The 26,443-nt window shown below is 58.0% G+C and overlaps 1 protein-coding gene across 3 annotated transcripts in view; it reads left to right on the top strand.

Moving 5' to 3' along the window:
• MTCL2 (microtubule crosslinking factor 2) overlaps window positions 1–24,631 on the top strand; it is a 30,268-nt gene extending 5,637 nt beyond the window's left edge. The window contains exons 2-16 of one of the 3 annotated variants that reach the window (XM_014254193.2): window positions 3,641–3,865; window positions 5,325–5,483; window positions 7,928–7,990; window positions 10,659–11,891; window positions 12,882–13,001; window positions 13,175–13,300; window positions 13,642–13,872; window positions 14,020–14,127; window positions 14,395–14,562; window positions 15,556–15,807; window positions 15,932–16,003; window positions 16,367–16,437; window positions 16,682–18,128; window positions 18,224–18,365; window positions 19,309–24,631. In XM_014254193.2, coding sequence (XP_014109668.2) covers window positions 3,641–3,865; window positions 5,325–5,483; window positions 7,928–7,990; window positions 10,659–11,891; window positions 12,882–13,001; window positions 13,175–13,300; window positions 13,642–13,872; window positions 14,020–14,127; window positions 14,395–14,562; window positions 15,556–15,807; window positions 15,932–16,003; window positions 16,367–16,437; window positions 16,682–18,128; window positions 18,224–18,365; window positions 19,309–19,337 — 4,446 coding nt within the window. In that variant the 3' untranslated portion in view covers window positions 19,338–24,631. The remainder of the gene's footprint in view (window positions 1–3,640; window positions 3,866–5,324; window positions 5,484–7,927; window positions 7,991–10,658; window positions 11,892–12,881; window positions 13,002–13,174; window positions 13,301–13,641; window positions 13,873–14,019; window positions 14,128–14,394; window positions 14,563–15,555; window positions 15,808–15,931; window positions 16,004–16,366; window positions 16,438–16,681; window positions 18,129–18,223; window positions 18,366–19,308) is intronic. The other 2 variants (XM_014254192.2, XM_088064434.1) reach the window with 2 other exon arrangements.
• The last annotated feature ends 1,812 nt before the right edge of the window (window positions 24,632–26,443 follow it).

The following is a 26,443-nucleotide window of genomic DNA, read 5'->3' as shown; positions in this document are numbered from 1 at the left end:
AGTCATTTTTCTCCTCCTCATCTTTTCACACTTCAATTAACATCACTTACAGTGCTCCGAGCTCAGTGCCACCCCTGAATTTGGGATGTTTCTGTGAGGTTCCTCCCCTCTCCTGGTTCTGCTCTCACCTTAGTCCAAATAAAGGTGATCTGGGCATCAACCCCAGAGTGTTCAGGTCGGGCATCAACTCCAGAAAACGTGCAGGGGCAAAGGGTGAGGCTCTGTGGCCATCATGGACCCCTGAAGCTGTGAGGGGACCCCAGTGCACCCCATGTGCTGCCTTAGCAGATCAGCTCTGTCCTCCAAGCTCTCTTCCAGTTTGCTGGCATTTTTCCACTCTCCAGTCCTAATCCTTTTACTGTGGCTTAGCAGCATGGCTTGCCTCCGTGGGGCAAACTGGGGCAGGCTGTGCGCCTGCCAGGCTGCATCCACTCAGAGGATTTATCGCTGTTACGGGATGTGGGTGAATTCCTGCAGCTGCAGCAAAGACAGGCACTGCTTTCCCAGCCCCCAGTGCTGCAAATCCCTCCAGCCCCGCTCCATGGCTGCACTTCCAGGCTTTGCCCAGGCTGGATACGCTGGACACGGCCTCCCCCTAAAATAACGGTTGCTACAACCCAAAGCAAAAACAAGCAGGAGCTCTTAGCAGGGCAAGCCCAGGCTTCCTTCCAGCAAATGCAAGATGTGGTTGGGTTTTTTCCAAGGTCCCTGCTCCCTGCCCTGCTCAGCTGCTGCCTGGGAAAGCCACATGGCAAGTGAGAGCTGGAATGGTCAGCACTGAAGGAGGACTGCAGTTGTATTCAAGCCACGATTCGCCTGACTTTGGTGGTGAAAGGCTGTTTTCCCCCACCCTCTGCAGTGTGCCTGCTCACCTGCAATGCATAATGCCTTTTTTTCCTATGAAAGCTCCTGAGGAATAGATGCCATAAACCAGCTCTCCAGGCTGGTTTGGTTTATGGGGGTTTTGCTGGTGCCCCCAGGGCTGGGGCCCTGCCAGGGGGGGAGGTGGCAGTGCTGGTGGGGGGTTCTCTTTGAATTTATCACCCCAGGGTGCATGCCATCCTTTGCAGGGCTGTCTGCCAGCACACGTGGTTTGTCCCTAGGGGGTTTCACACCTGACATGTCCAGGAGGTTTTCTCAAGCATGTCTGCAGTGATGCCCCTTCACAGGACAGTCTGTGGCTGTCCCTGGAACAGCCAGGCCCGGTGTCCCCAGGACTCCCTGTGCTCATCTCAAAGCCTCGGGGCTGTTTCTGTTCTGAGACAGAACAGAAGCAGATCTGTTCTCGAGACCCCCTGTGGAGAAGCAGAGCAGCGGAGGGTGACAGGACCCTGGTGGCCGTGGTGCCGGCAGCCCAGGCCAGGAGATAATCCGGGATTGTCTCACTGACGTTCCTCCTTTGTCACAAAGTGTTTAAAGCCAACAGTGAGCGACTGTGACTTGTCCCTGCAGCTGCCGGCCCTTTCCCCAGGCTTGGCTTCTCCTTTCGGGGAGTTCTTGCAGCTGGGGCTTTGTCAGGCCGGGTGAGTGTGGCAGCCACTGTGCCAGCACCAGGCAGAGCCAGCACAGAGCTGCCATCTCGGGCTCTAAGTCACTGTCACAGCAATGTGGGGAGCAGTCCCTGTCCCCTCTGCCCAGGGGGAATCAGAGCTGAGCATCCCCAATGTCAGTGCCAGATCCTTTTGTTCCTTCCATGACCGCGCCATGGAGCAGAGCGGCAGTGTGAGCCACTCACTTCTCAAGTGGCAATTGCATCTGGCAGTGTCAGGAGGTCTTCAGTGGCAGGGGTTTTGGCAGGAAAGCAGATGCTTGATCCCTTCCCAGGAGGGATCCCTGGTCCACTGGGTCTTGTGGAGGACAACAGCCGGTGTGAGGGCTGCACCGTTTGCTTGGGGGATTTGGGTTGACACCATGTTCATGGTGATGTGGACAGAGCTTGGTCAGGGACCAGAGGGGACAGTCCTTGAGCATCCCCAATGACCACAGTCCTGTTCTGGATGAACATGGGCACTGGGGACCCCACAGTAGTCGTGTGCCATAGCCCTGGAGGAGGCTTTGGGTCAGTGCTGGTGCCAGCAGGATGTCACCCTTGGCCCTGCTGTGACAGTGATGCAATTGCTCTGTGCCAGAGGAGATCACTGGGAGAGCTGATGGGACTGGGAAGAGGTGGAACAGAGGACCCAGCCCAAGGACTGCTGCTTGGTGGCAAAACAAAGAGCAAACTCTGGTCCCCAGCACCAGTGGCATCTGGTTCATGTCCCCACGTTGCCTCCCCCAGCAGCTGTCCTCGCCTGCCATCTCCTCCTTCCCTCGCCTGCCTCCCTGACACATCTTTTCCAAACATAACCTAATTTTTCTCCCCGTGGCTGCTGCCTGAGCTGCTCCTGCAGCTCCTCTCCCTCCCCCACCTTCCTCTTTCTTTTACCACAAATACTCTCAGGCGCTTTTGTTGGCTCTTCCCCCTGAGGCAACTGGCTCACCCCTGGGTGACAGAACCCAGCTGGCTCTGACCCTTTTCCTGCAAGGATTTGGTTTGGCCCAAGGGGTTGAAGATCTGTGAAAATGGCTCATGGGATGGAAGGATGGATGGATGGATGATGGATGGATGGATGGATGGATGGATGATGGATGGATGGATGGATGATGGATGGATGATGGATGGATGGATGGATGGATGGATGATGGATGGATGGATGGATGATGGATGGATGGATGGATGGATGATGGATGGATGATGGATGGATGATGGATGATGGATGATGGATGGATGATGGATGGATGGATGGATGATGGATGGATGGATGATGGATGGATGGATGATGGATGGATGATGGATGGATGGATGATGGATGGATGGATGGATGGATGATGGATGGATGGATGATGGATGGATGGATGGATGGATGATGGATGGATGATGGATGGATGGATGGATGATGGATGGATGGATGGATGGATGGATGATGGATGGATGATGGATGGATGGATGATGGATGATGGATGATGGATGGATGGATGGATGGATGATGGATGGATGGATGGATGGATGATGGATGGATGGATGATGGATGGATGGATGGATGGATGGATGATGGATGGATGGATGATGGATGGATGGATGGATGGATGATGGATGGATGGATGGATGATGGATGGATGGATGGATGGATGGATGGATGGATGATGGATGGATGGATGGATGGATGATGGATGGATGGATGATGGATGGATGGATGATGGATGGATGGATGATGGATGATGGATGATGGATGGATGATGGATGGATGGATGGATGGATGGATGGATGGATGGATGGATGGATGGATGGATGGATGGATGGATGATGGATGGATGGATGGATGATGGATGGATGGATGGATGATGGATGGATGATGGATGGATGGATGATGGATGGATGATGGATGGATGGATGATGGATGATGGATGGATGGATGATGGATGGATGGATGATGGATGGATGATGGATGGATGGATGGATGGATGGATGGATGGATGATGGATGGATGGATGATGGATGGATGGATGGATGATGGATGGATGGAGAGCCATGGTGGGCAGGTGTCTCAGGGGAATAGAGGGCAGAGCAAGCTGCGGGGTCTAACACAGCATCTCCCGGCAGGATGAGATCGAGGAGCTGCGCGCTGAGATGCTGGAGATGCGGGATGTCTACATGGAGGAGGACGTGTACCAGCTGCAGGAGCTGCGGCAGCAGCTGGACCAGGCCAGCAAGACCTGCCGCATCCTGCAGTACCGGCTGCGCAAGGCCGAGCGCCGCAGCCTGCGCGTGGCACAGACCGGCCAGGTGGACAGCGAGCTCATCCACAGCCTTGAGCAGGACGTCAAGGTCAGCCCGGGGGGCACCTCCCCACCCAGGCAGCCCCCAGAGCCCCTAAAGGGGGCTTGGATGAGTTGTGGGCATGGAGGGGGCAGGGGATGTCGGGGTGCAGGGAGCTCTGTGAGGATGTGCAGTTTGTTTTGTTGGAGATGGAGTTTGTTTTGTTGGATGCTGATGTGGGAAGTGGGGAGCAGTGCTTTCAGCTCACAGGTGATCTGAGGGCATCCTGGTGCTGGAGAGGGCCAGCACTGCTGAGAATGTGCCAGACTGGAGCCCAGCCCTGTGCCCTGGGGCTGAGCTCCCTTATCCTGCTCCTGTGGGGCTGTGATGGGGCCACCACTGCAGGATGGAGCATAAGGAGCGTGCAGGGACCAGGACCCTGCAGCCTTGGGAGCTGCTTCTCTCAGTCATTGGGAAAACTTTGCAGAGCCCCAGGCACGGTGGCACGTGGGGCTGGGGCAGGGACAAGAGGATTTCTGCAGGGTGACGTTGCTGTGCCCTCGAGGAGCCTGGTGAGTGTTTGCTGAGGGCTCTCACCAACGAGACTGCTGCCAAGAGGGGGTGTGGAGGCAGTCGGAGACAGCTCGGGATGGATGTGCAGCAGCTCGAGGACTAACTTTGTTTTTTGAGCAGAAAACAGCCGGTCCTGGAGCCAAGACGTGCCACAAATGTGGGGCTGCAGACCCGCCCCGCTGCCCATCCCTGCTGGGGCCCCAATCCCCTCCCCAAACCACCCATCAGCTCCCCCCAGCTTTGGTGGCTGCTGCCAAAAACACCACCTCCAGCTTCTCCCTTTCTGGGAAAGAAAGCACAGCTCATCCTCGGGGGAACAGGAGCCTGACCCCATGGCCTGAGATCCCCCAGCCCTGCAGCAGAGCTTGCTGCTGCCTCCCCAGTGCTGATATCCCAGCCTGTGCAGACCAGTGGCATTTGGGACAGTTTTTGCTGTCCTGCAAATGCAGGGGCGAATGTTTTGTGTTATTAAGCTCCCTTTATGCTGGGGACTGCTCCTGTGCAGGGATCTGGAGAGGGGGAGCTCTGGGGTGGATGCAGGCACCCTTCACCCCAGGGCAGCTGCTGGTTTTTCTGTAATGTGATGCAGCAGCTCGCCTTTCTCCTGACCAGCACAGCTGCTGCCTGCTCTGCTGCTGCCTCCCAACTCTTCCAGCCTCCTGGGGGCTTTTCCAGCTTTGTGGTATGGGAAAAAGGTGATGAACATCTCCCAGCATCATGCTAGGGCTGGGGAAGGCAGGATTTGCCATGGGGATGGGGGGACGCAGGGCAGCCTTGCAGCTGGTGAAGGAACAAGAGCAGTCACAGGGGCCAGGGGGTCACCCCCAGTGTCTCCTCCAGAGGGTCTCAGTAACCAGCTGGTGATGCTGCATGAGGACTGTGGGTGCCCAGGAGCTGTAGTCTCAGCCCCCTGCACATTGTGCCCAGTCTGGTGGGAGCCCTGTTGTGTCCCCAGGTGGCCAAGGACGTCTCTGTGCGTCTCCACAATGAGCTGGAGGTGGTGGAGAAGAAGAGGATCAGGCTGGAGGAGGAGAACGAGGACCTGCGCCAGCGGCTCATCGAGACCGAGCTGGCCAAGCAGGTGGTGCAGAACGAGATGGACAAGCTCCGAGAGGTGAGTGGGACACGGGAGGGGGACCAGGAGGTGTCCCCAAGGCTCTGCTCACAGCAGGTGTCCTGGCCCTGGCTGTGGGATCCCCCAGCCCTGCCTGAGTCACTGAAACCCAAACCGTGCTACAGATGCTGGTGAAACCCGAGCAGCGCTGCCCTCAGCACGCTTCATCCCACCCTGCGGGCACAGGCTGGCTCTGCCCCATCCAGGGGGGGCTACAGGGCTTCCCCACTGCACTGGGGACACTTTATATGTCCCTGGCCACTTGCTCAGGCCAGCCCCCTGGGCCGTGCCCAATTCCATCTGGGCAAAGCTCCGCATGATGTGTGGGGCTCCTGTTCCTGGCAGAGTGCCTGCTGCTGGCTGGATCCTGACCACATCCTGCAGGTTCAGACTGGGCTGAGGTGTCCCAGCAGTGTCCCCCTGGTGTCCCAGTGGTGCTGTGGAGCTGGGTGGGTGCACAATTCCCTGGGCAACCACAAATACACCCATATGCACAGGTCCAGGGCACTCCATGTCGTGCTGTGTTTGGGACCAGCTTCTGGCCGGGATCTGTGTCATCCTCGCTGACAGGAAAGGCATCCTGGTGACAGCATGGACTTGAGATCCATTGCAGCCCTTGTAACCCACTTCCCTACTGCCCGGGATGCCTTTGGTCCCAGGGGAGTCTCGGGATGCATCTCTGGCTGAGCCATCAGCGCAGTGCGGGGGAGGAGGCTCTCACTTCCCCCACCGTGCTTCCTGCACACGGCTGGGGATCTCTGGGGCCATCCCTGCTTAAAGCTGAGCCCAGCTGCACGATCCAGCTGCTCCCATCCCCTCTCAGCCATCCCCACCCGGGGTGTCCTGTCCCCGGGCTGGGCAGCCCCCGCAGCAGCAGCCGTGACATGGCTTTCCCTGCAGCCCGGAGCATGGGCTGAATAACAAAGGGCAGCAGCGGGAGCTGGGCTGGAGTTCTCCCACACTCGGAAAACAGGCAGGGAAAATGCTTGTGTGGTCAGCGTGGGGTGGGGTCCGGCCCCTCGCTGCAGCTGCCCCAGCCCTGGGGACACTGCTGGCTGGCACAGGCTCAGAGATGGTCCCCAGGCTCAGGATGGCACATCCCCAGGCTAGCAAGGGCGTTGGGGTTACTCACTGATTGCAGAGTGCTAATTAGGCAAACATTAGACAAAGTGAGCTAAAAGCTCTCCTCCTCCCTGCTGCTGCAGGGCACAGAGCCTGGCACAGCTCGTTAACAGCCAGAGCCAGGGACTGCGCAGCCTCACCCCTCGGGGCTGATTATTCCTGCCTTCCAAGGGCTTCCTCCCATAACTGGATAATTGTCTGGGGATCATTCCCGAAGGCACAGGCATTTTCCCCTCTTCTGTCTCCTAAAGGGGTAGGAAAAAGTGGGATCAAGCTGTGTGCCCCATGCCAAGTTTGCCACAGCAAGCTTGGGTGAAGGGACGCTGAGGCACGGCCAGCCCCGGGCTGCTCCCAGGGCGAGCAGTGACAGCCACATCTGCCCCAGGCTGCTGTTCTTGGGGCTGTTTGGGGCTGGTGCTGCCCTTTGCCAGCCACAGTTCCCAGCAGGGCGGGGGTGAGGGATGTGATGTGGCACAACCAGCCCCGGGAGAGGCTCTGCAGCTCCAGCAGCTCCAGGGATGGTCGTGGCCTTAATAGGAAAGCCTGGAGCCCAGCACCTTGGCACAGGCAGCAGCTTACATTTCACAGCTGCTTTCTTTGGCTGCTGGGCCTCAGCACCAGCTTGGAAATAGGTCCAGGGCAGCTGCATGGATCAGCCAGTGCTCATGGGAGGCTGTGTGGATATTCTTGAGGGTCTTGCCCAGTTCCCTTCCCCAGATAACTGGCTCTGCCCTGGTCACCTTTATTTTTACCGTGCTTTTGGTCTGCCTTTTTGTTCTATCTGCCTTCCCCACCTCCCAGCTGTCCTCACTAGCCTGGACATTGTCCCTTGTGTCCCCTTGTGACCTTGACAGCAGAGTCAGCATCATGCTGCTGAGGGACCAGGACATGTCCCTTGCTTGGGGAGAAGTGATGGGGAATGTCATCATCTGCTGCTCTCACACTGGAATGTCCTGAGAGCTGTCCCTTGGCCTGGGGGCTGGATTCCCTGCTCCATCCAGCCCTGACAGGGACAGTGACTCAGCCTCTCCACTCTCCACGGCTCATTTCCTGCTCACTCCTGCTTTTTCACTGCTCGTTTGCCTGCAGGGGGAATTTCTGGCCAAACCTCATGATGTGATGCTTGCCAGTCTTCCTCAAAGCAAAGGGCCTCTCTCAGCCCACCAGGGCTTGGGTGTTTTCCTGGGGTCCACGAGCATCTGGGAATGTCAGTGTCCGTGTCCATCCCCATTGAATCTGTCTGTCTGTCTGTCTGTCAGTCAGTCAGTCACTGCTGGGGAGCAGTGCCATTGCTGAGGGTCATGACTCTTTTTTTCCTGCAGAACTCCCTGAAGAAGCGGGGGTCTCGCTCCATGGGCAAGACTGAGAAGAAGCCGTCAGTGCAGGTATCAGCACCTGAGCACCCCGGGCATGCCACAGTGACCCAGCAACACCCAGGTCAGGGTGCCAGCTGGGGACTGAGCCCAGACCAGGAGTAAATCCAGCCATGGCAGCGCCATCCCCTCCTTGCAGGGCTTTGCAGAGCTTTCCTGCCTCTCAGAGCCCTGCATAAGGGCGGGATTGATGTGCTGGGCCATCCTCTTTGTCCTCAACCGATCCCTTGTCTCATTTATCAATGGAGCAGTGGCCTGCGGTGGCTTTAACCCTTTCCCTGTTTAAGGAGCTGCAGGTTTGGCTTTGACATTGCAAAGCTGCTTCTGCTCTTGTGGCTCTCACAGCCCATGTCCCTTGTGCCAGTGTCAGCAGCTGTGCTTGAGGCTGCTCTGGGAGCTTCATGGGGTCTGGGGGAGCAGAGGGTCCCTGTGGGGATGGCTGGAGGCCACACCACTCCTGCCCCTCACAGGCTGCTGGGGCAGCACAGGGCTGGGGGATTTGCCTGTGGCAGGGGGATTTCAGCTGTCACTTGCTGTTGAGCTGAGCTGCTGTGACTCGCTAATGCTGTTACCAGGGCTCGGAGAGGCAGAGCTGCTGTTGCAGGGATAGAAAGGCAAGAGGAGAAATCCTCTTTCAAAGGCAGAAGACTTGAAGGGTTTATTTTGGGGAACGGATCTGCTCCCCCAAAGCTGGGACACGGAGGCAGACCATGCAAAGACACTCCTGACATGCTGTTGAGTGTCGTGGCAGGAACCCTGAGCAGCACAAGGGGTTTGGATGACCTGTGTCCTTCTTGGCACAGGCCCTTCTGTGCAGCCACAGGACACAGACCCCCCCAGGACCTCAAAGACTTTCCCTTTCAGTCTTTTTTTATCACCTCCCTTTAACTCCATTCTTGAGAGCCCTTTCTGGCCAGCTGATGGTTCCAGCATCCTTCCCCTCTTTTCCCCAGAGAGCTCTTACAGCCAGCTCTGCCCTGAGTTGAGTGGGCTCCTCCATCATGCCCTTCCTGAGGCTGAAGCCCCTCATCTGCCTCCTCCTGGGGCAGGGGACAACCCCAACCCTTCTGCTTCCTACACCCCCATGGAGCTAAGACCCTTCAGCTTGGGGTCAGGGTGGTCCCAGTTCTGTGGTGGGAAGTGCTCCAGGAGCTCTGGGCTTCCCCAATGGGATCCCCCTCGCTCCCTGTCCCCACACAGCCGTGGCTGGTGGCTTTTGGGCACAGATGCTGTGACTCATCTGTGGCTTCCTGGGCCCCTTTCCTGCCCTGCTGTGCTGGGTGAGCAGCAGCACTCCCCAAAAATGGAGCTGGAGGGAACAGACTCAACACTGAGGTCTGCCCGGACCCCAGGAGCCCTCCAGGTGGTCTTGGGGATGTGTGTGTGTCAGTTTGCTGATGCCAGGGCATAGAGGGATACATTGGGTTGCTGCTTTTATTTTTTTTTTGCCCCTGGAAAAACAGGAACTGAGGTCATGTCTGCCCTGCCCCCTCCAGCCCTCCCCTAATCTCCTCACCTAATTAGGGGAGCACAGCTTTAATGCGCCTTAGCGAGGTCGTGTCCCAGTGCACAAGCATGGAAGTGCAGCAGGGTGGTTCCTGTGGTCATAGCAGGACCTTTAGGGAATAAAATGGCACCCTAAACTCATGGGAAGCCCCTTTCCATCACCCCTGGCCTTGTTATGAGCAGTCCAGGAAGTCTGCAGAGTAAATACTGCTGCAGGGTTTGGGGTGAGCGTGGGCATGGCTGGGGGGGCTGGGGGTCCAGAGCACCCAAAGAAGGGGCTGGTTGTTTTTTTCAAGGCAAGGAAAGGGGAAAAGGGGTGAGTTGAGCTGGGCAGAGAGCTGCCAGGGTCAGCAGCCACCCAGCCAAAGGGCTTGGCCACCTCCAGCACTGCCCAGATCCAGTGGGTGCAGTGAGGTGAGGGTCACAGCCTGGCAGGTCCCTTCCTGGCAGTGACCACGCTGGAGCTTGGAGCACTCAAGTGACCCCAGGGCACAGGAAGCTGCGAGCTGGACGTCAGGAAATCCTGGTCCTCCATCCAAAAAGCTCCCAGAGCAGAGAAACGGTCTGTCTGGGCAAACAGCCAAGATCCTAACTGCTAAATAATAAAGGAACACATGGAGAAACGGTCCTGAGAAGCAGAGGGGCTTGGGAAGGGACTAGTGAGCTGTTGCTGAGGCTTTGCCTGGGTTTTCAGTGCCCTGGCAAGGTGGGGGCAGCAAGGCTGGGGGTTGGGATTTCAAGAGGTTTTCGGCTGCTTCTCTGCCCTGTGATGAGAGTGAGGGGCTGAGCGAGAGGAGCAGAGCCCTGACAAGGACATTGCAGAGGCAGCAGTGCCAGTTTTGGGGAAGAAACCTTAGTAACCCTGTGGAGTCTTGAGAGCTTTCCCTTCCCCTCTGCCCTGTTGTGGATCAGGCTGGACTTGGTCCACCCATCCCTGGTGGTGGCTCAAGGGCTTCTTGGGGAAAGATCCGCAGGTCTCCTCATCCAGGGCATGTCCTGTCTCCAGGCGCACCCTGAAAGCCTCCAGGATGGATCTCAAAGCTTTTCCCCCTCCAGGAGCAGAGCCAGCGGCTTCCCTGGGATGACTGGGGTGGGAAGGTGGCATGTCCCCAGGGCTCTCTGGGAGTCACCATGGCCCCTGGGAGCATGTTTCTAATACCCACCCCCTCCCCAGGAGGACAGCGCAGACCTGAAGTGCCAGCTGCACTTTGCCAAGGAGGAGTCAGCCCTGATGTGCAAGAAGCTGACCAAGCTGGCCAAGGAGAACGACGGCATGAAGGAGGAGCTGCTGAAGTACAGGTCCCTGTACGGGGACCTCGACAGCTCCCTCTCAGTGGAGGAGCTGGCTGACTCTCCCCATTCCCGGGAGGCCGAGCTGAAGGTCCACCTCAAGCTGGTGGAGGAGGAAGCCAACATCCTCAGCCGGAGGATAGTGGAGCTGGAGGTGGAAAACCGCGGGCTGCGGGCGGAGATGGACGACATGAAGGGCCAGGGGGACAGGGAGCTGCCGGGGCAGGACTCGCGCTTCCTGGTGGGCGTCTCGAGCTGCGGGGACGCGGGGGACACGGTGGCGGAGCTGCGCCGGCACCTGCAGTTCGTGGAGGAGGAGGCCGAGCTGCTGAGGCGCTCGCTGCTGGAGCTGGAGGACCAGAACAAGCTGCTCCTGAACGAGCTGACCAAGTACAAGTCGGACCACGAGCTGGACGTGACGCTGTCGGAGGACAGCTGCTCGGTGGTCAGCGAGCCCTCGCAGGAGGAGCTGGCCACGGCCAAGGTGCAGATCAGCGAGCTCAGCGGCAAGGTGAAGAAGCTGCAGTACGAGAACAGGGTGCTGCTCTCCAACCTCCAGCGCTGCGACCTGGCCTCCTGCCAGAGCACCCGGCCCATGCTGGAGACCGACGCCGAGGCCGGAGACTCGGCACAGTGCGTCCCCACCGCCGGCTGGAGGGACGGGATGGGCGGCAGCGAGGCCGACGGGCAGGACAGGGGGCTGGGCAGCGGGAAGGTGCCCGATGGCCCCGCCAAACTGCTCAAGCCCAAGGACTTGGAGACCTTGCTGGGCATCCGGGACCAGGCAACTCTGGTCAGTAAAGCGATCGATGTCTTGATTTCGGACGCCAATGGGTTCACCGCGGGGCTGAAGGCGTGCTTGGACAATGAGTGTGCGGGGGTGCTGCTGGGCGAGGCGGTGGGCAGCGGCGGCGACAGCCCCAGCGATGCCAAGCTGATGAACGTCCTGCTGATGCGGCTGGGCGTGCTCCAGCAGGACCTGGGCTGCTTCGTGAGGAAGGTGGACCACCTCACCGGCGGCTTCAAGGAGCACACGGACTCTTTCCCCTTCTCCAGCCCCAGCAGCCACGACATCACCAAAGAGGGGCTGCAGAAGGAGCATGCCTCTGACTTCCAGGTATGGGTTCTTCCCACATCCCTCACAGCAGCTGCCGCTTTATTTGCCACCACGTTTCCTCCTGCTTTAACGGAGCAAACCCTGATCCCCAATGTAACCTCCCTCCTGCCTCTCCAGAGCAAAATCCAGACTAACACCTCACTGCATGCCAGTGGCACCGGGGACAAGGTAGGACTCTGCTCCAACAGAGTGTGCCCAGGGCAGGAGGCGGTGGACATCCTGGCACAGGCTGGTTGTGCCAAGGCTGCCCTGCCCGTGGCCAGGGGCTCTCAGGTGCAATCCCACCTTAGCAGGGGCTGATGTTTTGGCTGCTCTCCCTGGCTTAGCCCAGCATGATGTTTCAGAAGCTCTTTGCTTGTTGGGCGAGCTAGGTGGGAAGAGAGCAGCCTGCAGCACCTCTGAAAGCAGCCCAAATTGCAGGGACCCCGCTTGCAGGAATCCTCCGTCCCCAGAGGTACCCAGGCAGGGTAATTTGGAGAGCAAAGGCTTCAGGGCAAATCTGCATCCAAGGCAGAACACCTTTGGAGCAGTGCAGAGCAGCTCATGCCCTGCTGTCCCGCTGCTCTCAGGGGTCCCAGCTCGTGCCGAGGGTCAGGGATGTCAGTGGTGGTTGGGGCTGCAGACACAAGCCCCTTTCTGGAGCACACTCGCTTGTTCAGAGTCCTATTGTTGTGCATGTGGTCCCCTCAGCCCGAGGTCCCAGTCTCCCCCAGTCACTGCATGGCACCGTAACCGGTGTTTGCACATTTTTTCCCTCTTTCTCTCTTTTTTCCCCTTTCCCCAAACAATCCAGGCCACGTGTCTCCTCATCCTGTGTTTCCTTTTGGTTTCCGCATTGTCTCCCGCCATGGTGGTGAAGCTCCTTCTCCTCCTCATCCTTTTTGTTGTCTTGTAGTTCTTTACTGTTTCGGAGACCCATTGTTTTGTTTTCTGGCTTTTTTTTCTTCCCGCTCTTTTGGTTTGTTCTCATTAACTTGCCCACGCATGCAGCAGCCTGATTTTAGGGACGCCGACCCTTTCCGCATCCCCCACACCAAGGACACGGACCCCGCACATCCCCGGAGCTACAGAACCTGCCGGGCCGAGGAGAACGACTCCTACGCCACCGAGGTACGGCACAGGCAGGGAGCCGTGTCCCCTTGGCCAGCGGGGTTGGGAACAGGGCTGTGGGACGGGGTTGACCCTTTGGAGAGCTGGTGACAAGGGAAGCTGCAGAACCTGGTCAGGGGGGGACGCAGAGAGGTGCAGCCCACCTTTCCCATCCCCTTCCGGGGCTCTTACAGATGAAGGAGCTGCAGCTGGTGCTGTCAGAGGCCAACGAGAGCCTGCGGGGGCTGCAGGAGCAGCTCTCACAGGAGAGGCAGCTGAGGAAGGATGAGGTGGACAACTTCTCACAGAAGATCTGCCAGGTGAGTAGGTAACAGCCTCTGCCCCAGGAGACAGCTGTCCTCAACCCATGGTGGTGCCACCTCCAGCCCAGTGACCCACGTGGGGACCTGGGTGCCACCTGGGAGCACACACAGCATGTCCCACTTTAAAGGCTGAGCACACTCCTCTTTGCACATGGGCATGCAGGACTTCTCCCATGGGACTGCCTCAATGGCCCTGCTGTCCCCAGCATGCTCCCAGGCTGGTGCAGGTCCCCCAAATGGGGACATGGGGCTGGCACCAGGTTCAGCCCAGACTGTGGGGTGGAGGCATCACATTGCTGCCACCAGTGCCTGTCCTGGAGCCACTGGTCTCTCCACAGCTGAAGGAGGACCACCAGAAAGCACTGCTGCGACGGGAGTTTGAGCTGCAGAGCCTGAACCTGCAGAGGCGGCTGGAGCAGAAGTTCTGGAGCCAGGAAAAGAACCTGCTGGTGCAGGAGTCACAGCAGTTCAGGCAGAGCTTCCTCCTGCTCTTCATGAAGCTCAAGTGGTTCCTCAAGCGCTGGCGCCAGGGCAAGGTGGTGCACAGCGAGGGCGAGGACTTTTTGGAGGTACAGTGGGCTGCCATGGAGGGATGACCACACTTTTGGATGTGTCCCTCATGCCTGTTTGCCCTGCCCAGCACTGCTTGGGTGTCCCCCATCCCTGGCCAGGGGCTGTGGGTCCCCATATCACCCCAGGCATGGTGTCACCCGCAGGTGAACAGCATGAAGGAGCTGTACCTGCTGCTGGAAGAGGAGGAGCTAGCCCCGCAGCAACAGGCAGACAACAAGATGTGTGCCGGGGACACCTGGACCCCCAACACGGTGAGCAGGGTCCCCACGAGCCCAGGGGGTGGATCAGGGTACGATCAGCCCCTGCTGTGGCTGTGTGGCATGGGGTGGTGGCTCCTCTCGGGGGTGCATGGCTGGGTGGGGATGCTCCTCCGCAGGACATCACCCTGAGTGTGGTCCCCTGCCCTGGTGCTTCCCCTGTCCCTCACCTTGGCAGCAGCCTGCAGGGCTGGGATGCAGAGAGGGGAGCTCCCATAGAGTCCCACCCTGTTGCCTGTGTTCACCCCTGTCCTCCTGCAGCCCAACGAGTGCATCAAGACTCTGGCAGACATGAAGGTGACCCTGAAGGAGCTGTGCACGGAGCTGCGGGAGGAGCGGCGCGGTGCCAGCGAGCTGCAGCAGCAGTTCACCAAGGCCAAGGCTGCCTGGGAGATGGAGCGTGCCGAGCTCAAGTGCCACATCGCCCAGGTGGGGGCCCCGGGCACCCCGTGGGCTGGCAGAGCTCCCCCATGTCTACTGGGGGGCTGGGGGCCTGCCTGTGCCCTGTGCCAAGCGCTGGGCTGGGAGCAGGGTGGCACTGTGGGAATCTTAATTAGCAGCCACTCAGGCAGGAGAGTTTCCATGGCAACGGGGCTGGCATGGAAATCTGACTGTGGAGCAGCAGAGGATGGTCTTTATTCCTGTCTGGGGAGGGTGGGATGGGACAGGGGCTCAGCATCCCTCCTGAGGACAGGCAGCTGAGAGCAGCATCAGAGCCCACCTCTCCCCACCCCTGGTCACAGCGCAGGATCCCTGCAGATGCTGCAAAAGGGATGCATGGCTGCAGGGAAGGCAGGAGGTGGAGGGAGGGCAGCCTGGGCACTGGGGGAGCTCCTGCCTGTAGGATGAGTCCCATCGGTCCCTCAGCCCTGCCCTCCCAGTGCTGAGAGGTTTCCACTCACGCTGTGCTGGCAGCAGCCCATGGCTGTACATCAGCTCTGCTCCCCAGCACAGGTGCCAGCACTTTCCAGGCAGGATTTCTCCAGGCAGAGCATGTCCCCAGTTCCCATATCTCCTCAAAAGCGAGCAGAGCAGCTGTAGTGGCAGCACCCCAGTGGTGCTGCACCCTTGGGGACCGCTCTGGCAGCACTGCAGGTGATGCTGCCCCTCTCCAGGAGCCGTGTCCTGCAGGCAGGAGCACAGCAGGGCTGGCAGGACATTCAGCCTGTGTCCTGCTGGGTCACCATCTGCTGGGCTGGCTGGCATGACGTGGCTGCAAGCCAGAGCTGGCCATGGCTTGGCCGTGCCGTGGACAAGCCATGTTGCGTGTGTCACATCCTTGGGGACGTGCTTATTGCCCAGCCTGGCAGCATGGGACTGGCAGTGGCAAGCGGGATGCCCGCAGCGCTGCAAGTTTGCTGGAGATGTCCAGCACCACGCTGGAGCCACGGGTCCCTCACAGCCACCACCATGTCCCCACAGCTGGAGTCAAAGGCAGGCAAAGGGATCGCGGAGCGTGCGCTGCCAGACTGGAAGGTGGCACTGAAGAGGGAGCGTGAGGAGCACCAACATCTCCTGGCAGAGTCCTACAGCGCTGTCATGGACCTCACCAAGCAGCTGCAGATCAGTGAGAAGAACTGGAACCAGGAGAAGGTGGAGCTGCTGGCTCGCTTCAAGGAGGAGCAGCAGCAGGCAGAGCAGCAAGCGAAGGACCTGCAGAACAAACTTAACCAGGTATGGTGTCCCCCATCCTGCACGTGTCCTCCAGCCTCTGCTGCTTGCCCCGAGAATGTTTCATGCTTTTGCTTGCCCAGAGAGGCTCATGTTGCAGCTGTTGAGTGACCAATACATTCTCCAGTTGCAGAAAGGATCCAGTCCTTGGGCATTGAAGCACTCTGAAATGGAGAAGCACAGCAGCAACTGGAAAGAGGTGGGTAACAGAGGGTGGAGTGCTCTTAGAGCTCAGGTCTCTGCTAAGGGTTAGATGGGAGGATGTGAACACCCCAGTGAACACCCCTTAAACAGCAAATGAGGCTGCAAGGGAGAGCACCAGGAGAATGAGAGCGTGAAGGGCATGGCTGGACCCCAAGAGCTACTGTGGGGTTATAAAAAGCTGATTTTAAATAGATGTGGTTACAGCAAGCTCCATGCAGTCCTGGGACTGCTGTGCCTCAGTGTGTGGGGAAGCTGGTGGTGCTGGAGGGGAGCAGGATGCAGCCCCTGAGCTCCTGCCCATCTCTGTGCTCTGGTCCTGTGCTTGCTTACCCCGGAGCTTTCTCCTGTGCCCTCCTAGGCTCTCAATGAGAAAATCACAGACAAGGAGACAATCTCTGAAGCAGAAGCCAAGGGAACCAACCTCAAAAGGTGAGTGTGCTGATGCCTCCATGGTCCCTGGAACATAGGAACATGGAGGGGGCCCCTGGGCTTGACATGCCTGAGAGTAACAGGGAGATGCAACCGTGTTCCAGGGTAGTCCTGGAGGCAAAGGGCTCCCTGTGAGGAGCAGGACTGGGTGCCCAGGGAGGTCCCATTGGGGTGGGAGCAGAGTTCCTCAGCTGTCCCCCAACCCCCTGTCCCCTTTTGATTCCCATCCTCTCTCCTCCCACAGGACCAAGTCTGTTTCCTCCATGTCAGAGTTTGAAAGCTTGCTTGACTGTTCTCCCTACCTCCCTGGAAAGACCGTGCCAGGGCTGGGTGACCATGCCCGGGGCAAAAAGGCATCCTCGACCACCCAGATGCTGCCCAACGGGATCCGGGACAGCGCCAGCCTTCCTCCCTCCAACTGTACATATGTGAATATCGAACAACCTGCCCCTGACAGCCTGGTCAAAGAGAAGCTGGGCATCTCCTCCTGGGACTACTCACAGGCAAGCGGCCTCTCTGGGCACGACCCAGCTCAGAAACAAATCCAGAGGAGCTACACGGCGCCCGACAAGACTGGGATCCGCATCTACTACAGCCCGCCGGTGGTGCGGCGGCTGGAGGCGCCTCTGGTGCACAACAAGGAGGGCAAGATCATGATCGAGCCTGGATTCTTGTTCACCATGGCCAAGCCGAAGGAGCTGGAGGAGTCGGCCAGCGCCGAGGGCACCTACAGCCAGTGGCTGTGCAACTTCTCCAAGCAGCAGCAGGAGCTGCTGGACAGCGGCGCGGGGGAGAGCGCGGTGCCGCCGGTGCCGCGCTTCCCCCCCTCGCTGCACGACCTGGAGATCTCCGGCAACATGAGCGACGACATGAAGGAGATCACCAACTGCGTGCGCCAGGCCATCCGCTCCAGCTCGCTCGAGAGGAAGGTGAAAAGCACCTCCAGCCAGACGGTGGGGCTGGCCCACGTGGGCACACAGACCATCCAGACGGTGAGCGTGGGCCTCCAGACCGACCTGCCCCGCGCCGCCGGCGTGCACGGCAAGAGCTGGTCCCCGCGCAGCTCCTCCCTCGTGTCTGTGCGCAGCAAGCAGATCTCCTCCTCCCTGGATAAGGTCCACTCCAGGATTGAGAGGCCATGCTGCTCCCCAAAATACGGCTCTCCGAAGCTCCAGAGGAGGTCTTCCTCCAAGCTGGACGCCTCCAAGGACAGGAGCCTGTGGAACTTGCACCAGAGCAAGCAGAACGGCTCTGCCTGGGCCCGCTCCACCACCACCCGCGACAGCCCCGTCCTCAGCAACATCAACGATGGCCTGTCCAGCCTGTTCAGTGTGGTGGAGCACGCGGGCAGCACCGAGTCCATCTGGAAGCCAGGCTGTCCTGAGAGCAGCCGGGCCAAGCCCGAAGCACCCAAGTATGGCCTCGTGCAGGAGTTCTTCAGGAACGTCTGCGGGCGGGCGCAGAGCCCCACCGCCCCCCAGGAGAAGAAGGAGGTCACTGGGGAGGAGAGCAAGAGAGCTGAGCACCTCAGCCCCACCACCCACCACCCAGCCGAAAACATCTCCCGTGTCTTGAACAAGAAGGTCCTCAAGCAGGGCAGCTGCGAGGACCCCAAGCCCTCGTCCCCTGGCCAGGGCAGTAAGGACGCAGCCCTGCGGGACCCCGAGCTCATCTCGGCCATAGCCAGCGAGGTAACGAGGCACGGAGCCCCCCGGGGTGTCCCGCCGTGGCGGGGATTGGGGTGCCTGACCCCTCTAACCCCGCTGTGCCCTGTCTATCTTTGCAGGACACGGCGTGTGACTGCAGCTCCCAGTCCCTCACCTCCTGCTTTGCCCGGCCTTCCCGCTCCGCGCTCCGCCACTCCCCCTCCAAGTGCAAACTGCACCCCGCGGACCCCCCCAGGGCGGAGGAGAAGCCGGGGGCCTCGAGTGAGTGAGGACGGGGGCCCGGGGGACACAGCGTGCCTGCCATCCACTGTCCTGCCGGAAGAGCGCCCGCGCTGAGCCCGCGGGGCTCCTCTCGGAGGCGGCACGGGCTCATCTGTCTCCTAAACGTCCCCTCGGCCCCGGGGACGCTTACGAAGCAGATGTGGAGCCGGAGGCTGCCGGTAGCCCCGGGCTGCGGGGACGCCCTGCCAGGGTGGCTGCATCACCCGCTGCCAGCGCGCCGGGAACGAAAAGTGAGCCCCTGCTGTGCCGAGGGCTGGCGGGCGCTGAGACACGGAGAGCAGCCGGGGGAGGCTGCTGGGGTGAGGCTCAGCAGGGCCACTGCAGGGAAAGGCTGGCTGAGGGCTGGTGCCCCTGGCTGGAGGGTGCTGGCTGCGGCTGTGCCAGTGCTGCTCGCCCTGCCTGGGCTCCGGAGTATCCTGCCAGCATCCTGCCAGCATCCCACCGGCATCCTGTCGGCATCCCGCGGGCCCGATTGCCGCGAGGTTGCATCAGCCGCGGGCCGCGTGTGCTTCCCTGGCAGGAAGGAGGTGGGAGGCTCCCTGTGGTCACCCAGGCTGGGCTGGCTGGGGCCCTCCCCAGCCACCCTTGTGCTCTGGGGGTGCTGCTGAGGCCCTTCGCTGCTGGGAAGGGCCCGGGTGGTCCCCGGGCTCCTCCAGCTGCAGAGCAGGGATCGCTGGGTGCACAGCGTGGGGAGAGGTGGCCTGTGTGCCTCTGTGTGTGTGTGTGCACATCCCCTACTCCCAAGTGGCCGTGCTGCCCCTGCCTTGCACCCACCTCCCTGCTTGGGGCCACTTGTAGTTATTTCTCCTCCAAGTGCTGAATATACGTATTTCTCTTTTTTATTTTTTTTCCTTTCTCTCTTTTTTTTTTTTTTTTATTTTTTTTTTTCCCTCCACTTCTGGCTCTGCCCAACTCCGGACAGCCTGCAATGTAAAACCAAGTGCATTTTAAAAATACCGAAATGAGCTACATTGGAGAGGCACCAATTGGATTAAGAGATTGTGGCTTGGGAGGCTGCAGCGTGGCCCGCGGTCTGCGCCGCGCATCCCTCCATCACCACCAGAAAAAGCCTTACCCAGGGAGGGAGGGGGAAGCAGCCACGGCCCCCACGGCACTGCACAGCTCCTGGGGGTGGGGGACCAGCCCCACACAGAGCAGCCTTGGTGCCTCTGTGCAGCTCCAGCAGAGAACAGAGATTTCTGAGGCAGCTGCCTGACCTATTTTCGAGCTGCCTGCCAGGGGCCAGGCAGGGATTCACCCAAATGGAGCTGCCTTCCGGTGCCTGGGGCTCAATGCATTGCTGTGGGGCTGTGTGCCTTGTTCTGGGGGCTCTGTACACTCCTCCAAGGGCTCTGCAATGCCCCAGGGGCTCCATCCACTGCTCCAAGGGCTCTGCATTGCTCTGAGGCTCTGTACAGTGCACCAGGAGCTCCGTGCACTGTTCCAAGGGCTCTGTGCATTGCTCCAGCAGCTCTGTACACCACTCCAAGGGCTCTGTGCTTTGCTCTGGAGCTCTGTACACTGCTTCCAGGGCCTCTGCACATTGTCATCTCGCAGTTTCTCTTAAGAACTGCTGGTGCTGCCGAGGCTGCTGCCCTCTCCTGTCCGGCCGCTCGCTGCCCGCAGCAGCTGCTGCATCACTGCCACGTCGCAGCCTCCGTCAGCATCTCCACGACAGCCGCTCACTGCCTGTGTCTCTGGACACACCAGCATCAGCCAGGGCCCAGCAGCCCCAGCACCGATGGCCTTTTGCTCCTGCGGCGCCTGGCCGGCCCCTGGGGGACCATTGTCACCCGGGTGGGGGACACTCGGGGCAGGTGCTGCCCACCCTCACCAGCAGCCGGGGCCAGGCTGTGTCCCTGCCTGCCACGGAGGAGTCGGGTCCAGCATTGCCACGGGCAATCTCCTGCTGTACATAGATCCTTTTGAGGTGACTTTTAGCATTTTCATGGATAATTGGGGTTTTGGTTTGGTTTGGTTTTTTTAAAAGACTCTCTACTTTTTGGAATGTGGTTTCTCATTTTTACAACTGCCTTTTAATTATTTGTAATATTGGTCAGTTCTGTCTTACTCTGTAAATAATGGTGCTGGGCATTTCCCAGGGGTGCTGAGATGAGGCTGGCAAGGAATTTGTGGGGAAAATTTGCTTAAGGTGTGGAGATGGCTGATTCCACTGCAGTCCCTCCATGGATTCTGCCCCTGTCCACATGCCAGTGCCCAGCCTGGGGTGAAACCCGAGTTGTTTTGGGCAAAGCCACTCTTGCTCCTGCCCTGTCCTCCTGCTTCCTCTCACCAGCCCATGCCAAGGTCGCATGAAGGGCACCTCCTGCCCCGATGACAGGCTCTCTGCCCACCCCATCCTGCACCCCTGTGTCATGCCTGCTAGTTGTGTGATGAATAAAGGCCCTGCAACCCCTCACCCCACCCTTGGTGCTGCCTTCCCGTGCTGTGGTGGGGGGACCGTGCTGCCTGTCCTGTCTGGGGCAGTGCTGCTGCAGAGAGAGGGGTGACACGATCCTGTCCCCCTGTTCCTGCCATCCTGCCTGCTGCCCAGCCCACTCATGGTGTCCCATCCTCTCCTCACCCACCTCTCTGTCCCTGACACCATCCCCATGTGCTGACCCCAACTCCAGGGCTCCTTGTCAACTCCTGGGGGTCCTCACTGCCAGCGCTGTCACCCCTCACCAGGCTCCCCTCAGCTCTGCACTGTCCTTGTGCTGCTGGTGTTTCTCACAGCTGCCCTGTCCCATCCCAGCCTGCCCAGCAGCTCACCCCAGCCTGCACACACCCCCACATCCCCCTTTCCTCTGCTGCCAAGGCTTCCTGCCCTTGTGCCCCCAGGCTGGACTCAATGATCTCAGAGATCGTTTCCAACCTGAATGATTCTGTGATTCCCTGATCACCTGCTGGTCCCAGCCTCCCCTAAGGTTCACTCCATTAAACTCACCCACCCTGAGGTCCTTCATCACCAAAACCCACTATCCTTCTTTTGCTCTTCCATCATCCTTCATGTCCCACCCCTTTCATCCCTGCTCTTTGATCTGCCGTGTTCCATCCCTCTTTATTGTGCTCTTTCATCAGCCCTAGCCCAACCCAGCCCTCTTTCCTCCTTCAGGTGCTATTCCATCCCACTTCCCCTCCCCATGTTTCATTACCCACCATACCCCATCCTTCCTGTGTATCTTCTTTTATGTCCCAACCCTTCTTCCACTGCTCCTCTGTTGTTCACTCATCCCTCCTTCCTTGCAGTCATCTGCTGTGTCCCATCCTTACCTTCCACCCTCCTCCATCACCCACCAGGTCCCATCCTTCCTTTCTGTGTTCCTCCATCAGCCACCATGTCCTGTCCCTCCTCCCTGTCTTCCTGCAACTTCCATCATGTCCTGTCCTTTCTTACGCTTCACTGTCACCACCTCCAATCCCTCCCTGTTCTCCCCACTCCTTTCACATCCCATCCCTCCTTCCACACCTTCCAGTGTGCTGTCACCAGCTGTGTCCCATCCCTCCCTTCCATGCTGTGCTCCTCCATTACACACCATGTCCCCTCCCACCCTCTTGTGCTCCTGCACCCTATCCCTCCTTGCTGTCCTCCATCACCTACCACCTCCCATCCCTCCTTCCTGTGCTCCTCCACTGCCCTCCATATCCCACCCTCCAGTCTTCCTGCCACTTCCATCCCATCCCTCTAACCTGCCCCTTCATTCACCACCTCCTGTTCCTGATCTTCATTCACCACCACCTTCTTCTTGAATTTTTTTCCTTCTTCACCTTCACCATGCCCCATCCATCCTTGCCTTGCTTGGCCTCCAGCTTTTCCTTTCATATTCATGTCAACATCTCACTGTCTTCTTCAGCTCCCACCACCACTGTCCTCTACATCTTACCATCAGTTTATCCCTTCTTATCCTCCATTGGCTCCCACCTTCACCCTAACTTCCTCCACTCCTCATCTTTTCCACATCTTTCTTCATCCTCTCCTCTCTTCCTATCTCCTCTCTCAATCTCCTTCACTTTCCCATCCCAAAATCCATCCTCACCTCCCACCATTTTACCATCATTTCAACTGCTAATGTTACCCAAATTTAACTTCTCCACCTCCACATTTCCAGTCCCCTCTTTGTGCTTATCCATTTCCCATCTCCTCATTCATCCTCCTTCACTGCCCTCCACTCTTTGTCTTCTTTTATCGCCTTAGTGTCTCTCTGTTCCCCCTGTCATCCATGTCCATCTCTGCTGTTTCCTCATCCCTCCTCTTCTTCTCCATCTCCCCTACATCCTTTTCCTCCACCACCTTCTATCTAATCTCTGTTTTCCTCTTCCATTTTGTCCATCTTCATCCTCCAATTCCCCTGTCCTCCATCCTTCCCCATTCCCCACACCACCCACTATTTGCCTCTTCTTCCTCACCCTCCCTACCATCTGCCCAGTCTCCTCATCCTCCCCAACCTCACTTTTTGTCTTCATTGTCCTTTCCACCATCTTCCATCTCCTTCACCCTGCATCTCATACTTCTTCCTTCACCTCAGTCCTTCCTGTGCCCCTTCACTTCCCATTGTTCCCCATACTTTTTCCTGCAGTTTCACCTCTTGCCCTGTCCCTCTCACTCTCGACCTCTGGCTATCTCTTCATTATTTGCCTCCCACAGTTTGCCTGTTTCTCCTTATGTTCCTCCACTTCTCCCCACCTTCCTATCCCTCTTCACCCCTTAAGTGTCCCACCAACCTCACAGATTTCCCTCTCCACCCCTCCCTGACCTCCAGCCACCCTTCCTTACCTCACAGCTCCCTCTCTAACTGTCCTTACATTCTCCTTCATCTCCTACCTGTCCTGATTTCCAATCTTCTCCCAGCCCAATCTCTCCCATTCCTCCCTGCACTCTTTTACTCCTAGCACATCTAACTCCAGCTGCGATTTTCTGCTTCTCACCTGCCTTATATCCCATCCCTTACCGACCTAGGAAAGCCATTACCAACTCAGCCACCCCTGATGCACACAGGAAGGGCCCTTCCTGACATCAGAAAACACTTCTCCCTAGGGCTAGTGCAGCTAGGACTGGTCATGGGGGAAAAGGGGATGACCTCTGCCCTTGGAAGGTTACTGAGTAACTCAGCTAGATAAAGTCACCAATATCCTGATCTAACATTAGCAATAACTAATATGGAACACGGAGCTTGACTAGATTCCCCTGTGATCATTTCAAGCAGTGAAAGATTTCCAGGAGGGGTGAGAAAGGCCAGGAATGGCTTTAAAGGTGTTGCCTGGGATGCTGCAGGACATGAAGAAATATCCTTGCCACTTGCAGTTGCTCCATGGTGCTCAAGCAGACCCACCACACACTACTCCAGCAGCACCATCGTACCATGCTCAAGCAGGGCCATTCCATGCTGCCTGAGCACGAACATCCCACCCTGCTTGATCAGCATCTCCCCAAACTGCTCAAGCAGGACCTCTCCAGGCTGCTTGGGCAGGATCATCCAATGTAGCTGGAGCAGAATCTTCCCACGTTGCCCAAGCAGGACCATCCCATGTTGCTTGAGCAGGACCACTCCAGGCTGTTCAAGCAGGACTATTCCCAGGCTGCTTGAGTACCATGGGCCATCCCAAAGAAGCTTCCTGAAAAGCTGCCAGCTCCCAGGCCAGTGAGTGATCCCTGAGCTGTCCCCTCAGACCCAAGAGCCAGGGATCTTTCATCATCCTTGTTGTCCTTCCCTCAGGCTGGGCCCTGCAGGGCCACGGCCATCCCCTTCCAACAGCCTTACAGCAGCACTAGGGCACGAGACTGCTGGCACTGCTGCCAAGGGGAGGACAGCTCTCCTCTCCATCCCAAGGGAGCTCCAAACCCTGCAGGACCTGCATGCAGGGCCTTTCCAGAGCCTCCTGCGTCACTCACACACAAGGGCCAGCCAGCCTCGCTTCACAAGACTCTGCCTTGCCATGTGGAGCCTCCCAGCCATCCCATGGAGGGGATGATGCCCTTTCCTAGGGGCTGTGCCTGAGGGGCTGTCCCACCGCAACACAGGGACAGGGCACCAAGTGTCTTTATAGGGTGGGGGTGACATTTGTAAAGCATTCCTGCCCATAAGCCTTCCTGGCTGGTAAATCTGGGGAAGGGTGGAGGGAATTCGCTACCTGTGTTAGGGACTAGCTGAACTTACGTGTCTCCCCAAGCTGGATTTCTTATTCCAAATGTTCAAACTGTTGTATATTGTACTGGGATTTTTACATTGAATTATTGTAGAAAACAAAAACTTAAACTAAGTCTGTTAAAAAATAAACATTAAAAATCTCTATGAAAAAAAATAAATGTGAGCTTGTCTCCACGTCCTCTCCCTACGAATGTGCCAGAGCAGGGATGTGTCTCCAGCGGTGGCTTTCCAGCATGAGACCACACCACCCTCTGGTGTCAGCTCTGACCTCAGCTCCGTGCTGGCCCTGCTCCAGCCACGTCCCTTTGCTCCCAGCACATCCTTGCACTGCCTTAAATCCTGCCCAGTCAAAGCAGATCCCATCCTGCTCCCAGCACATCCCCGCATGGCGTGGGGCAGGATGCGACCAAGCCAGAAGGAAGCAAAGAGCAGAACTGTTCTGTTGGGTGCTGGCATCACCCTCGCAGCTCCACCAGGCACTGGTGCTGCTCCCCAAGCTGCCGGAGTGTGGGATGTGCTCCTGTGTCCATGCCTCGCCCTGGGCATGACCGAGCCTGAGCTCCAGCTATCCCTCCCTGCTCAATAGAACAGGGATAAAAGAAGGCAGCCACGTTTATGGGAGTGAAAGGACACGCTCTGAAGCCTGGGGACAGCTCACACAGGGAAGCTGTTTATTAAACCCCAATCTCTTTGCTGTGCTGCTGATAAAGGTGCTGCCTCTCCTGAGCCCAGTTTCCCTTCCTCTGCAGCCCAGGCTTCCAACAAATCTCTTACCGACCTGCCCCCCCTCTCTCAGAATGAAAATAGCACCAGCTGGCAGAGCCCAAGTAAACAAATGAGCCGCTGTGAGAGGAGAGAGCATCTTTATAAGTTAATTGGCCCCATCCAAGAGTCAGACAGACATTTTCCTGTGGATAGATCGCTCAAGAAGCTCAGGCAAACAGCACTAACATGTCTCCTGGGCTTGATTTATAAACCTGATTGCATTACTAGCTCATTTCCATATAGAATGATTATGAATATATTGTCTGTACTCTGCAGAGGGCTAAATTACCAGGCTCTCATATTCATCAGCTACTCCTTGAAGCTTAAAACCGCCTCAAATTCAGAGCTCTCTCTCTCAGTGACAGCAGGGGTAGAAAGGAAACAGCTCGGGGTTGATCCTTGTTTTCAGCACAACCTGGCCTGTTTTAACACCCTGATTAGGCTGGAGGGAGGGTGCAGCCTGAGCCAAAGGGCTGTGGAGCAGAGAAGTGCCGGAACCCAGAGCCAAGTGTATTGGTACTGAGCAGTTACATTTACAAACAAAGGAGCTGATAACTCCCAGCAGGACTGAAGGGCTCTTATCGCGGTGCTGATTAAAATTTCCTCTGCAGCCAGCGACGAGGGGGAGTGTCCTCAGTGGGGAGACAGTATAAGCCGGTGTTTAACCCTGTTGCTGCTGAGTGCTGATTCATTCAGCACAAGTGAAGGGCTGCCCACCCTGGCCATGTGCTGAAAATCAGCCGAGAAAGAAGATCCACAGCCTGGTCACATCCTCTCACTCCATCTCCTGTGCCTCCCACTCCATCTCAACCCTGCTCTGCAGGTCCCAGGAGTTTTTGCTGGTGTCACTTGTGATTCCTTCCAAATCCTTTGCTCTTTTGTTCTGCCTCTCAATTCTCTACCCTTGCCTGTGGTTAAAAAAATCTTTCCCTTCCCACTGCAGGATGTTCTGATAAAGGCTCCCACTGCCTCTGGCATGGCCGTGCAAGGCACAAACTTGTTTGTGCTGTGATAAGTTCACCAAGAGTAAGGTCCATGATAAAAAGATGCCTTCTCTGATTAGCATCACTGACAGCTGTATCACCAACCTGCTGAATCTGCCTCACCAGGCCCTGGTCCAGGCTGCCCTGCCCAGGAGATGCTCTG

Source organism: Pseudopodoces humilis, chromosome 19, assembly GCF_049639895.1.
Source record: "Pseudopodoces humilis isolate 2021_Gansu_Grassland_sample_001 chromosome 19, ASM4963989v1, whole genome shotgun sequence".
In the NCBI taxonomy this organism is placed as follows: domain Eukaryota; kingdom Metazoa; phylum Chordata; class Aves; order Passeriformes; family Paridae; genus Pseudopodoces; species Pseudopodoces humilis.
The sequence above is the reverse complement of the archived record's forward strand: the minus strand, read 5'-3'. Positions and strand labels throughout refer to the sequence as shown.